The sequence below is a fragment of the Cynocephalus volans genome, chromosome 12, assembly GCF_027409185.1.
Source record: "Cynocephalus volans isolate mCynVol1 chromosome 12, mCynVol1.pri, whole genome shotgun sequence".
NCBI classification, from domain to species: Eukaryota; Metazoa; Chordata; class Mammalia; order Dermoptera; family Cynocephalidae; genus Cynocephalus; species Cynocephalus volans.
Window position 1 is genome coordinate 22723612 of NC_084471.1, and position 12735 is coordinate 22736346.

Genomic DNA, 12735 nt, shown 5'->3' on the forward strand with positions numbered 1-12735 from the left:
CAAAAACCAAACAAACAAAATTCAGCAGCATTTTCATACACTAAAAACAAACTATCCAAAAAAGAAATCAAGGAAAAGAGTACTGCAACAGCATGAGGAAAAAGTAAACAGCAGGAGACAAGTCAAAAGGCAGAGTGAAAGTGCTGACATGCTTATTTATAAGAGAAAAGATGTTCTACATGCGTTCCCCTAGCCCAGGACACATTTGTCCCGGTGAACAACAAAGGTCAAAGAGTATTTAAACACTTTGGGCCCCAAAGCGCTCATCTATAAAAAGGAGCTGTGCTTAGATGACCCCCCCAAGTATCCCCAACTCTAACATTCTGCAGATAAACAGGAAAGAACTAATAAAGTTTAACCAAAAATCTCAGAAGATTAACAGTTTTCTTCAGGCTGTAAAGGTCCCAGGAAGAAGTAGGAATTACATATATAATTATCTGAGTAGTTAATCTTGCACAGGGCTATTTCACATTTAGGCCTTAAGAGAGCTATCTCTTCCTGTTCCTCCTACGGCTGTGGATCTGTGGACTTTCAGCGACGCTGAACTTACTTTGCTGCAGCTCTTCGTGTCTTTTTCTTCTGGGAGCGTTCGTCTTCAGGACCCACCTCCTCCTCCAACCCCTCCTCATCCCCAGCAGCAGGCTCCTCCTCAGGATCCTCGGCTGCCGCCCCTTTGCCTTTTCTGCGCAGGTCCTGGGTTGGAGCAACTTGTAGATCTGCTGGGTAATACTCGTTGCTACAGAAGAGAGAGAGTGCTAGGGGTCAGATGAAGAGTGCACACCAATCTGAAAGGCCCTGATTCCGTTTATGAGAGAGATGCTCATGGTCTGCAGAATCACACACTGAAGAGACATCAGAGCACCTCAGTCAAGCCTCTTGTACGACATTACTCTTTTTTATTCGGCCCCTCTTAGATATGCTATCTGACAAGTCAATCACTAACTGTAGAAGACAGCCCATTCCATTGTTACACTGTTGAAAATATTTGAAATGTCTATTTTAGACAGAGCTGAATAGCCTCCCTGTTTCTGGAACCACAACTGCGGGGTGGCAGTGTTAGGAGTGGATTATATTAAATGATTAAAGTATAGCATTAGGACCACGCTGGTCACTTTCCACCATGTACATTGTACCATTCTACTTTGCCAATGTCCTTTCTAAAATATGGTGACACAACAAAATTCAGTCTTCTGGGTATGATCGGATAAGACAGATGGAACTATCAACTCCGTAACTTTTGGAAGCAGCCACAACATGACACAGATTCAAACTGAACGTCCAGGCAACAAAAATCAGTTAAGTCTTTATGTTTTATCTCCTCTAAACTAAGCTTGTGTAGTTGGTATTCACATACGTTCTCATTAAATTCCATCCCTTTAATTTTAGTCCACTGCTGTAAATATTACCTTGAAGCCTGTCATTCAATGCGTTAGTTTGTGTCACTTTCATTCATTCATCAAAACAATATTTTGCTCTCCGTTATGTGCATGGCACTGGGCTAGAGATGCTAAGAAACTGAACAGATGAACTCTGAAGTCCTCACTCAAAACTACAGTGATAAAACAACATGTTTGAGGATAGCACCCTAAAACCCTCCCAAATGAAACTCAAGGGTAACGCAGGTTAACCACCAGAATAATACATTAAATTACAACTTGAGGGCTGAGACACTACCGTACCTTGTCTTTTCATTTAGCAGAATCTAGCACTTAATAAATAAAAAATGGATGAATGAATGAAATGAGCAAAGCTGTCCTATCAGTTATAAACTGAACCATCATACACTTAATAACTTCCCTACTATACTCTCAACACTCAATTAACCACATATTACCTATTTCTAACCTTCATCTCCATGCACAGCATGCACACTAAGTACTCATTAAGTGTTACCTATTATTGGGGTATTGCTACCATTGTTAGTCATTCATTCTTGCTCCCTGTTTGATCCTCCTCAGAGAATGTTTATAGGTATTCACAAATTAGTTTTAATATCAAATTAATTGACACATATTTAGAAATATAAATTGCTAGCCAAAAAATAAAAATAAAAAGCCCATACTATATTTCAAAGTCAGAATTAAAGGTGATATTTGAATTTTCCATTAGTTTAGATCATCTATAAAAGTATTGGTTCAACTAGTCTAAATTAAAGCATTTTTTAAAAAATTGTGTCTTTAGTCTCTAAGTCTTCCTAATTTCAGAGACCCACTTCCTGTTACAGGCTCCTCATTCTATCCCCATTCCCACAGCAGCTTGTACTGTTAGAGGAAGGTCTTTATCCTTAAGCTAAAGGGTAATCTATTTCCTTAGGGAAAAATTTGGAAAATTAACATAGTAGAAAGACATATCCTCGGATCCCTGTACTGGTCAGCCGCACACACACAAAAATGTTTTTTTTGAAAAAAAGACATATCCTACACACCATTAATACCAGCATGCATATATATAGTCCTCTGTAATTTACAAAACTGCTAAACATTTTATGACCTTTAAAATAAGGCAAAAGGAGGAGAGGCTGCCTCATTTACAGGCAACAGCTTTGAAGTGTGGAGCAGGAAAAGAACTGATTCTTAGCTGCAAAAGCGAGTCTTGAAACAGGGAACACGGCGCCAGGGCTGCTGTGGATGCAGCCAGGATCCCGGAGGCTGGGGCCGCACTGAAGGCGGCCAGCTGCCCTATTCAGGATTCCAGGTTTCAGGCCGGCATTAAAGAAGACTGCTGGGAGCGCCCGAGCCGCGCCGCGACTGAACAGCCCGAGGTGGCAGTGCCGAGAACACGGAAGGCGACAAACCAGAGACAGAGAGCGAACACCCGACCTGGCACAGCACTGTGAGTGATCCCCGGCACAGCTCTGTTCGGGGGGTGGATGCCCAAGCGGCTCCCGCCTGCACCACCAGGCCACTCACCGCTCGGTGCTGCCTCCATTTTCCAAGGTGCGGGCAGCTCCGCCCAGCTCGGCCATCACTGAGCCCATTTGCTTGGCCTGGCGCGGGGCTTTCCGGAGCCTGCGGACCGGTCTCCGCTCCCACTCCCTCCGCGGTTCTCTGGCGGGGCTGGGGGCGTGGGGCGTCCCGACCAGTGTTGGGAAGGCAAGGAAGTACAGGTGGGCCGACTGTCACTCCACCACACCCTGGACTCCGGCCCCGGTAAACTTCCTGTTACTGGGAGGCAGATACCATCTCTGCGACCACCAGTTTGGAAAAAAGCCTAACGAATTTCTGGTTGGGAATAGTGTGGTAGGAGAGTTCCCAGGTCCGCTTGAACCTGCCGGAGAGCAGGCTGCAGGCGGGCACTAGACTCGGTTTATACCGGGGGGATACAAAGGTGAACAAGACCCGAGAAAGATCTACACAGTGCTACAAAGGCACCCAGAGAGACCGGTCGTCTGTGCCTAGCAGAAACCTGGTAGACTTCCTGGGCGAGGCGGTCCTGAGCAGGGTCTTGAAGGCCCAGCTGATAGACGAGGGGTGCAGAAGACACACCCCAGCCCAGCACAGTGTGCACAGAGGGGGGAGACGTGCGGCCAGGGAGGCGGAGACTCGACAGAAACCACACACCCGGTGGGGTCGCCACTGCACGATCTAACAGCCTGGGCCAGAGCACACGGAACGGGGAGAAGTCCTGCACAGGAAGTGAAAGCTCAACAGCGATCACACACCCTGTGGTACGTGATCCACCAGCCCAGCAGAGTCCAAGCTGACCAGAAAGGTGGCTCCCCGGAGAAGCCCAAGACCCGAGGCAACCACACACACAAGACACTAGAGGCCAACTGAGCAGTCACGGCGGGAGCCATACCAAATTGGCAACCACAGCAACATCCTAGTTAGTCATTAGTCTCAAACCGGTGGACTGTGAAACCCCCTGCCACAATGAATAAACACCAAAAAAAAGACACCAGAAATACAAAAAATCAAGAAAGTACACCACCAAAAGTTAATAAATCTCATACTCTAGATCCTATAGAACAAGAAGCCCTTGAAATAACTGACAAGGAATTTAGAGTGATAATTCTAAGGAAACTGAATGAGATACAAGAAAACTCAGCTAGACATCATGATGAAATGAGGAAAAGTATACAGGATCTGAAAGAGGAAATGTACAAGGAAATCAATGTCCTGAAAAAAAATGTAGCAGAACTTGCTGAACTGAAGAAGTTATTCAGCGAAATAAAAAACACAACGGAGAGTTTAACCAGCAGGCTTGTCGAAGTTGAAGAGAGAACCTCTGAACTTGAAGATGGGCTGTTTGAAATAACACAAGCAGACAAAAAGAAAGAAAAAAGAATCAAGGACATGGAAGAACATCTGAGAGAGATATCAGACAACCTCAAGCGCTCAAATATACGAGTCATGGGTATTCCAGAAGGGGAGGAAAATGGAGATTCCATTGAAAACATATTCAACAAAATAGTGGCAGAAAACTTCCCAGGTATAGGAAAAATCACAGATCTTCAGATCCAGGAAGCTCAACGATCTCCAAACGTATTCAACCCAAAAAGGCCTTCTCCAAGACATGTCATAGTCAAATTGGCAAAACTCAGAGACAAAGAGAGAATCTTAAAAGCTGCAAGAGAGAAGCGTCAAATCACCTATAAGGGAGCCCCAATCAGGTTAACATCAGACTTTTCATCACAAACCCTAAAAGCTAGAAAGGAATGGGATGATATTTTCAAAATACTAAAAGACAAAGATTGCCAGCCAAGAATACTCTACCCTGCAAGGCTATCCTTCCGAAATGAGGGGCAAATAGTATATTTCTCAGACAAACAAAAACTGCGGGGGTTCACTACCACACGACCACCCTTACAAGAAATCCTCAAGGGAGTACTGGGTTTGGTTCCTGAAAAATAACTACCACTGCCATAAAAACCCAAGAAAAATCTAAACCCGCTAGTACAATAAAAATGGCATTCATGAAGAGAAAACAAGCTAACAAAAACACTATCTACAACCTAAGGAACCAACAAACACAGAAACCAAACAGTAAATCAGAAAGCAAGGAACAAAAGACACCTAAGACAACCAAACAACCAATAAAATTCTAGGAATAAATCAACACCTTTCAATAACAACTCTTAATGTTAAAGGCTTAAATTCCCCAATTAAAAGACACAGACTGGCTGACTGGATCAAAAAGCAGGACCCAACTATATGCTGCCTACAAGAGACCCACCTCACCCATAAAGATTCACACAGACTAAGAGGGAAAGGATGGAAAAAGATTTACCATGCAAACAGAAAAGAAAAACGAGCTGGAGTAGCTATTCTTATATCTGACAAAATAGACTTTAAACTAAAAACCATAAAAAGAGACAATGAGGGACACTACTTAATGATAAAAGGACTGATCCATCAAGAAGACATAACAATCATAAATATGTACGCACCCAATGTTGGAGCAGCCAGATTTATAAAACAAACTCTATTAGACCTAAAGAAGGAAATAGACACTAATACCATAATAGCAGGGGACCTGAACACCCCACTGTCAATATTAGACAGATCATCTAGGCAAAGAATCAGTAGAGAAACACAAGATCTAAACAAGAATCTAGACCAATTGGAATTGGCAGATATCTACAGAACATTCCACCCAACAACCTCAGAATATTCATTCTTCTCAGCAGCACATGGATCATTCTCCAGGATAGATCACATATTAGGTCACAAATCAAGTCTCAATAAATTCAAAAAAATTGGAATTATCCCATGTATCTTCTCAGACCACAATGGATTAAAACTAGAAATTAATAACAAACAAAACTCTGGAAACTATACAAACACATGGAAATTAAACAGCATTCTACTTAATGACATATGGGTCCAAGAAGAAATCAAGCAGGAAATCAAAAAGTTTATTGAAACTAATGAAAACAATGATACATCATACCAAAACCTGTGGGATACTGCAAAAGCAGTACTGAGGGGAAAATTTATTGCATTAAATGCTCACTTCAGAAGAATAGAAAGATGGCAAGTGAACAACCTAACACTTCACCTTAAAGAACTAGAAAAACAAGAACAATCCAAACCTAAAGTTAGCAGACGGAAAGAAATCATTAAGATCAGAGCAGAACTGAATGAAATTGAAAACCAATAAACAATTCAAAAGATCAATGAATCAAAAAGTTGGTTTATTGAAAAGATAAATAAAATAGACAAACCATTAGCATGGCTAACAAAAAAAAGAAGAGAGAAGACTCAAATAACAAAAATTAGAAATGAAAAAGGCGATATTACAACTGATTCATCTGAAATACAAGGAATCATTCGAGACTACTATAAACAACTATACGCCAACAAATTTGAAAATCTGGAGGAAATGGATAAATTTCTGGACACACACAAGCTCCCAAAACTGAACCGTGAAGACGTAGAAAATTTGAACAGACCAATAACAATAAAGGAGATTGAAGCTGTTATCAGAAGGCTCCCAACAAAGAAAAGCCCAGGACCAGATGGATTCACAGCAGAATTTTACCAAACATTCAAAGAGGAATTGACACCGATTCTTTACAAACTATTCCAAAAGATTGAAACGGACGCAAATCTCCCAAACTCATTCTATGAAGCAAACATCATCCTGATACCAAAACCAGGTAAAGATATAACCAAAAAAGAAAACTACAGGCCGATATCCTTGAGGAATATAGATGCAAAAATCCTCACTAAAATACTAGCAAACAGAATACAGCAACACATACGAAAAATTATTCATCACGATCAAGTAGGATTCATCCCAGGGATGCAAGGTTGGTTCAACATACGCAAATCAATAAATGTGATACACCATATTAATAAACTCAAACACAAGGACCATATGATCATCTCTATAGATGCTGAAAAAGCATTTGATAAAGTTCAGCACTTATTCATGACAAAGACCCTCTATAAGTTAGGTATAGAGGGAAAGTATCTCAACATAATTAAAGCCATATATGACAAACCCACTGCCAATATCATCCTGAATGGGCAAAAGCTGAAAGCTTTTCCTTTAAGAACAGGAACTAGACAAGGATGCCCACTCTCACCACTCCTATTCAACATAGTGTTGGAAGTACTAGCCAGAGCAATCAGAGAAGAGAAGGAAATAAAGGGCATCCAGATTGGAAAAGATGAAGTCAAACTGTCCCTGTTTGCAGATGACATGATCCTATATATCGAACAGCCTAAAACCTCTACAAAAAAACTGTTGGAATTGATAAATGATTTCAGCACAGTAGCAGGATACAAAATCAACACACCAAAATCAGTAGCATTTCTTTTCTCCAATAGTGAACATGCAGAAGGAGAAATCAAGAAAGCCTGCCCATTTACAATAGCCACCAAAAAAATAAAATACTTAGGAATTGAGTTAACCAAGGAGGTGAAAAATCTCTATAATGAGAACTACAAACCACTGCTGAGAGAAATTAGAGAGGATACAAGAAGATGGAAAGATATTCCATGCTCTTGGATTGGAAGAATCAACATAGTGAAAATGTCCATACTACCCAAAGTGATATACAAATTCAATGCAATCCCCATCAAAATTCCAAAGACATTTTTCTCAGAAATGGAAAAAACTATCCAGACATTTATATGGAACAATAAAAGACCACCCATTGCCAAAGCAATGCTGAGCAAAAAAAATAAAGCTGGAGGCATAACACTACCTGACTTTAAGCTATACTACAAAGCTATAATAACCAAAACAGTATGGTACTGGCATAAAAACAGACACACTGACCAATGGAATAGAATAGAGAATCCAGAAATCAACCCACACACTTACTGCCATCTGATCTTTGACAAAGGCACCAAGCCTATTCACTGGGGAAGGGACTGCCTCTTCAGCAAGTGGTGCTGGGATAACTGGATATCGATATGCAGGAGAATGAAACTAGATCCATACCTCTCACCGTATACTAAAATCAACTCAAAATGGATTAAGGATTTAAATATACACCCTGAGACAATAAAACTTCTTAAAGAAAACATAGGAGAAACACTTCAGGAAATAGGACTGGGCACAGACTTCATGAATACGACCCCAAAAGCACGGGCAACCAAAGGAAAAATAAACAAATGGGATTATATCAAACTAAACAGCTTCTGCACAGCAAAAGAAACAATTAAAAGAGTTAAAAGACAACCAACAGAGTGGGAGAAAATATTTGCAAAATATATATCTGACAAAGGATTAATATCCAGAATATATAAGGAACTCAAACAACTGTACAAGAAGAAAACAAGCAACCCAATTAAAAAATGGGCAAAAGAGCTAAATAGGCATTTCTCTAAGGAAGATATCCAAATGGCCAACAGACATATGAAAAAATGCTCAACATCACTCAGCATCCGGGAAATGCAAATCAAAACCACATTGAGATACCATCTAACCCCAGTTAGGATGGCTAAAATCCAAAAGACTATGAACGATAAATGCTGGCGAGGCTGCGGAGAAAAAGGAACTCTCATACATTGTTGGTGGGACTGCAAAATGGTGCAGACTCTATGGAAAATGGTATGGAGGTTCCTCAAACAATTGCAGATAGATCTACCATACGACCCAGCTATCCCACTGTTGGGAATATACCCAGAGGAATGGAAATCATCAAGTCGAAGGTATACCTGTTTCCCAATGTTTATCGCAGTACTCTTTACAATAGCCAAGAGTTGGAACCAGCTCAAATGCCCATCATCAGATGAGTGGATACGGAAAATGTGGTACATCTACACAATGGAATACTACTCAGCTATAAAAACGAATGAAATACTGCCATTTGCAACAACATGGATGGACCTTGAGAGAATTATATTAAGTGAAACAAGTCAGGCACAGAAAGAGAAATACCACATGTTCTCACTTATTGGAGGGAGCTAAAAATTAATATATAAATTCACACACACACACACACACACACACACACACAAACCGGGGGGGGGGGGGGAAGAAGATATAACAACCACAATTATTTGAAGTTGATACGACAAGCAAATAGAAAGGACATTGTTGGGGGGGAGGGGGGGAGGGAGAAGGGAGGGAGGTTTTGGTGATGGGGAGCAATAATCAGCTACAATGTATATCGACAAAATAAAATTAAAAAAAAAAAAGAAATTAAAAGAGCTATATTAAAACTATAAAAAATAAATAAATAAAAATAAGGCAAAAGAAGCTAAGTATCACTGTTCTCATTTTATAAATAAATTTATGACCAAAGCATTACGTGAAAAAGGGAAAATCATTACTCTTCTGTCACCGTATCTAGTGGTCTGCAGTATCTTTGCTTGTAACCTTTGCCAGAATGAATTATTCATGCAACCTTTTCACATATGCACTGGATCTTATCTCATTTCATCTATTCAAAGACATGGCTCTAGCAGTTTTGTCCTCTTTCTTGCATAACCAATTTTCCCCTCCCTTCAGGATCATATTCACCAACACTACATACATACACGCTGTTTAAATCTTAAATAACAACCCCAACAACAAAAGCTCTCTCTCTCCCCCATCTCCCTCCATCTACTATTACTCTACATCTGTTTCCATTTTACTGCAAGAACTGTTCATACTTACCATTTCCATTTTTCTTCTCCATTTTCTCCTGAGCTCTTTTGAATCAAGCTCTCACCCCTACCAGATTAACTAAAACAATTCTTGTTAAGGTCACGTCCAAAGCTAATGGTCAATTCTTACTCCTCATCTGATTGTGACTTCTCAGACACATTCGATTCAACTGATCACTCCCTTCTTGAAATATTCTCTTCACTTGCCTTCCAGGATACCAAGTGGTCTTCATTCTTCTATCACTCTTTCTTGGCCTCTTTTGCTTGTTCTTTATCTTCCAACCTCTAAATATTAGTGTCAGTTCTTGGAAGTCTTCTCTCTCTACATTCACACCCTAGGTGACTTCATTCCTTGTCTGATTTTAAATACCATCCACATACTGATGATTACCAATTTATTATCTCCAATTCAAACCTTTCCCTTGAACTTCCAGCTTCTAAATTCAATGCCTACTTGACATTTCTACTTGAATATCTACTCAGTATCCCAAACTTAACACATCTAAAAACGAACTCTTGATTCTCCCCACAAACCCACAGCTCCTGCAATTCCTCCTCATCCCAGTAAGTGCTCTCTTCTAGTTGTTCAGACCAAAACCTTAAGAGACATCCTGCCTTCTTCCTGTCCCTCCCTCCCTGTTCCCCTCCTTCCTGTTCCCCTACAACCACACACACGCATCCCACACCTGATCTGCTGGCAAATCCCACAGGCTGATCTAGTCGCAATCTTGCAAAAATATACCCCATCAAATTCAAGTCCTTCAAAAAATATCCATCCTTAGGACTGCCAGGGGGTTGGGGAGAGGTCGGGTGGGAGACACGGGGAACAACTGCAATTTGAGGTGGTGAGCATGCTGACAGTATTGATTTAATCATCACATCTTGGGCACAGGTGATGACAGTCAGCTTTGTGCCCCATGAATATGTATAATAAATTTTTTTTAAAAATCCATCTTCACTGCTTCAACCTTGGTCCAGTCACCATTATTTTTTGCCTGGACCTGAAATCTCTTGACTGGTCTCTCTGCTCTTACCTCGGCCACTCTACAGTCTATTCTCAACACAGCACCCAGAAAAAGTCTTAAGAAAACTTAGGTCATGTCACCCTTCTGCTTAAACCTCCCAGTGACTTCCATTTCATTGAAAGTAAAAGCCAAAGTCCTTACTATCACTTAAAGACTCTACATAATTTGGTCTCCTGTTAACTTTCTGCCCTCAACTCCAACCACTTTCTCCCTGAATTACTCTGCTACAGCTACTTAGACCTCCTTGCTGTTCTGTGAACAAGCCAGGCATGTTGTGGCTTGTGGCCTGCTTAACCTAACCCTATAGTATTTCCCCATATTAAGAAATACTGTTGGAAAACATACTTTTTATTAATTGCTTAGCACTGTTCCACACACTACACCCCATAACTTTAGAGCTGTAAAGCAATCAGACACCTACACAGCACATCTAGTCAAAACAAAACAATGCTCCAGAAAGCTCTTGTTATTCTTTGAGCTAAAGTCTGTAACTAAAATGTTAGTTCCTCAGTCTCATAGGAAATAGTAAGAGGCTCAAGACAGAGGGATTGGGGTTGAGTCACTGAAAAGTACCTTCAAGCCCCAGACAGGCAATAAAATAATGAACAACAGGGCAAGAAATAAGAAGGCCTTTGTACACTGATCAAACTCAAAATGACCTTTCTTATTTTGTAAACTGGAATTTGGTTATTAACACCATGTGTGGGCTGGTTAAATTTTGATTCATATAAAATCAAGTGGTGAACAAAACTAGTTTAGTTGTTATCTGCTAGAGCCAGTGCTTTATGTGTCAATGATTCAAAAATATGACAGATGTATAGAGAACTCAGCTCATTTGGGAGGTCAGTACTTCTTACTTTCTCTTCCTTATACCCTACCAGGCACATACTCCTAGAAGAGAACACTTACTTGATAAATCTCAAGAAAAGCGGGGAGAGCTCCCTGGACCGTGGCTCTACTCTCTCTGGGAATTTTGCCAGAGCTCGCCAAAGTAAAAATCGAAAGTTGGTATGATCCAGTCTTTCCCGACAATCAGTTTTTAATGCCAACTGCTGATGATAAAGAGCTCCAACATCCCCTTCCTGGATCTGCTCCCAACTTTCATCTCCAATGGACTTATCCTCATCTCTTACATCATTTTGCAGTTCTTTCTCTGTTAAAGAAAAAAAAAAAGACTTCATAACCACTAGAGAAATGTTAACTCATGTCCTATGTGTTTCCTTGAGAGGGCATTTCTTTCTCTAAAAATGTAAGAAAACAATAAATCATATCTAAAGTTTATCAAAGATAATATGGTTCTCATTTCTGTTTCCCAATTTTGTGTGTAATTAGGCAGTAAAAAATCAAACATTTAAGCACCCTCTGCCCCCTTACATACCAGCATGTGTAGCTGCTTTTTCTAGATGTTCATAGTAGACTTTCCAAAACTGCTTATTTTCCATTTCATGTGCATGAGAACTAAGAGAAAAGATCACAGAACAGAATATGTGGGACAGTCCTTATTTTGAGATTATCAGAGGGAAAAGAGTGAAAGGATATAACTAAAATGTTAATTAGATTATTCCTCATTATGGGGTTACAAACAACTTTTGCACTTTTCTATATTTTTCAAAATGCCTGCACTGAGCACAAATTATTCTCATAATCATAAAGCACTAAAGGACATTTCTAAAAATGTAAGTAGAGCCTTGTAAGACTATTTTTAAAGGCACAATAATGAGAATGGGGTATGATGTATGACCCGTTCAGGAAAGGAGGAGGCCTCTCTTTGGACAGAAAAATCAATTTATTCAAAGCTAACTTAAAAATAATTAATTTTCCTCCGCCAAATTCAAATACACTTGTTAACACAAAAGCCAAATAAATTCACTAACTACATGAAATATACTTCTCAGAACTTAAAAAAGAGACATTCAATGAATCATATAAAGTGTTTAGCTTAGCAACAATATTCTTGAATTTTCTATATTCTTTCTTTCATTAATTTTCTAAAATATGCATGAACTTTACTTATGCATATTTTATGCATAAAACTTATGCAAGACATGAACTATATATGTGTGAACTATACATGGAAAACAGACCAATAGGTTTGTCATTTCCATCTTTCTAAACAGAAGATGTACCCAACAGGAAGATAGCCCAGCCATTGTGTAGAA

General features: G+C 40.0%; 1 protein-coding gene across 2 annotated transcripts in view; it reads right to left on the reverse strand.

The window, feature by feature from the left end:
• The window catches only part of UTP20 (UTP20 small subunit processome component), a 97346-nt gene that overhangs the window by 56598 nt on the left and 28013 nt on the right, over positions 1-12735 (reverse strand). For both annotated transcript variants that reach the window (XM_063076343.1, XM_063076342.1), the window contains exons 20-22: positions 11955-12034; positions 11486-11729; positions 551-736 (exon numbers count right to left, since the gene is read on the reverse strand). In XM_063076343.1, the coding sequence (XP_062932413.1) occupies positions 551-736; positions 11486-11729; positions 11955-12034 (510 nt within the window). The remainder of the gene's footprint in view (positions 1-550; positions 737-11485; positions 11730-11954; positions 12035-12735) is intronic.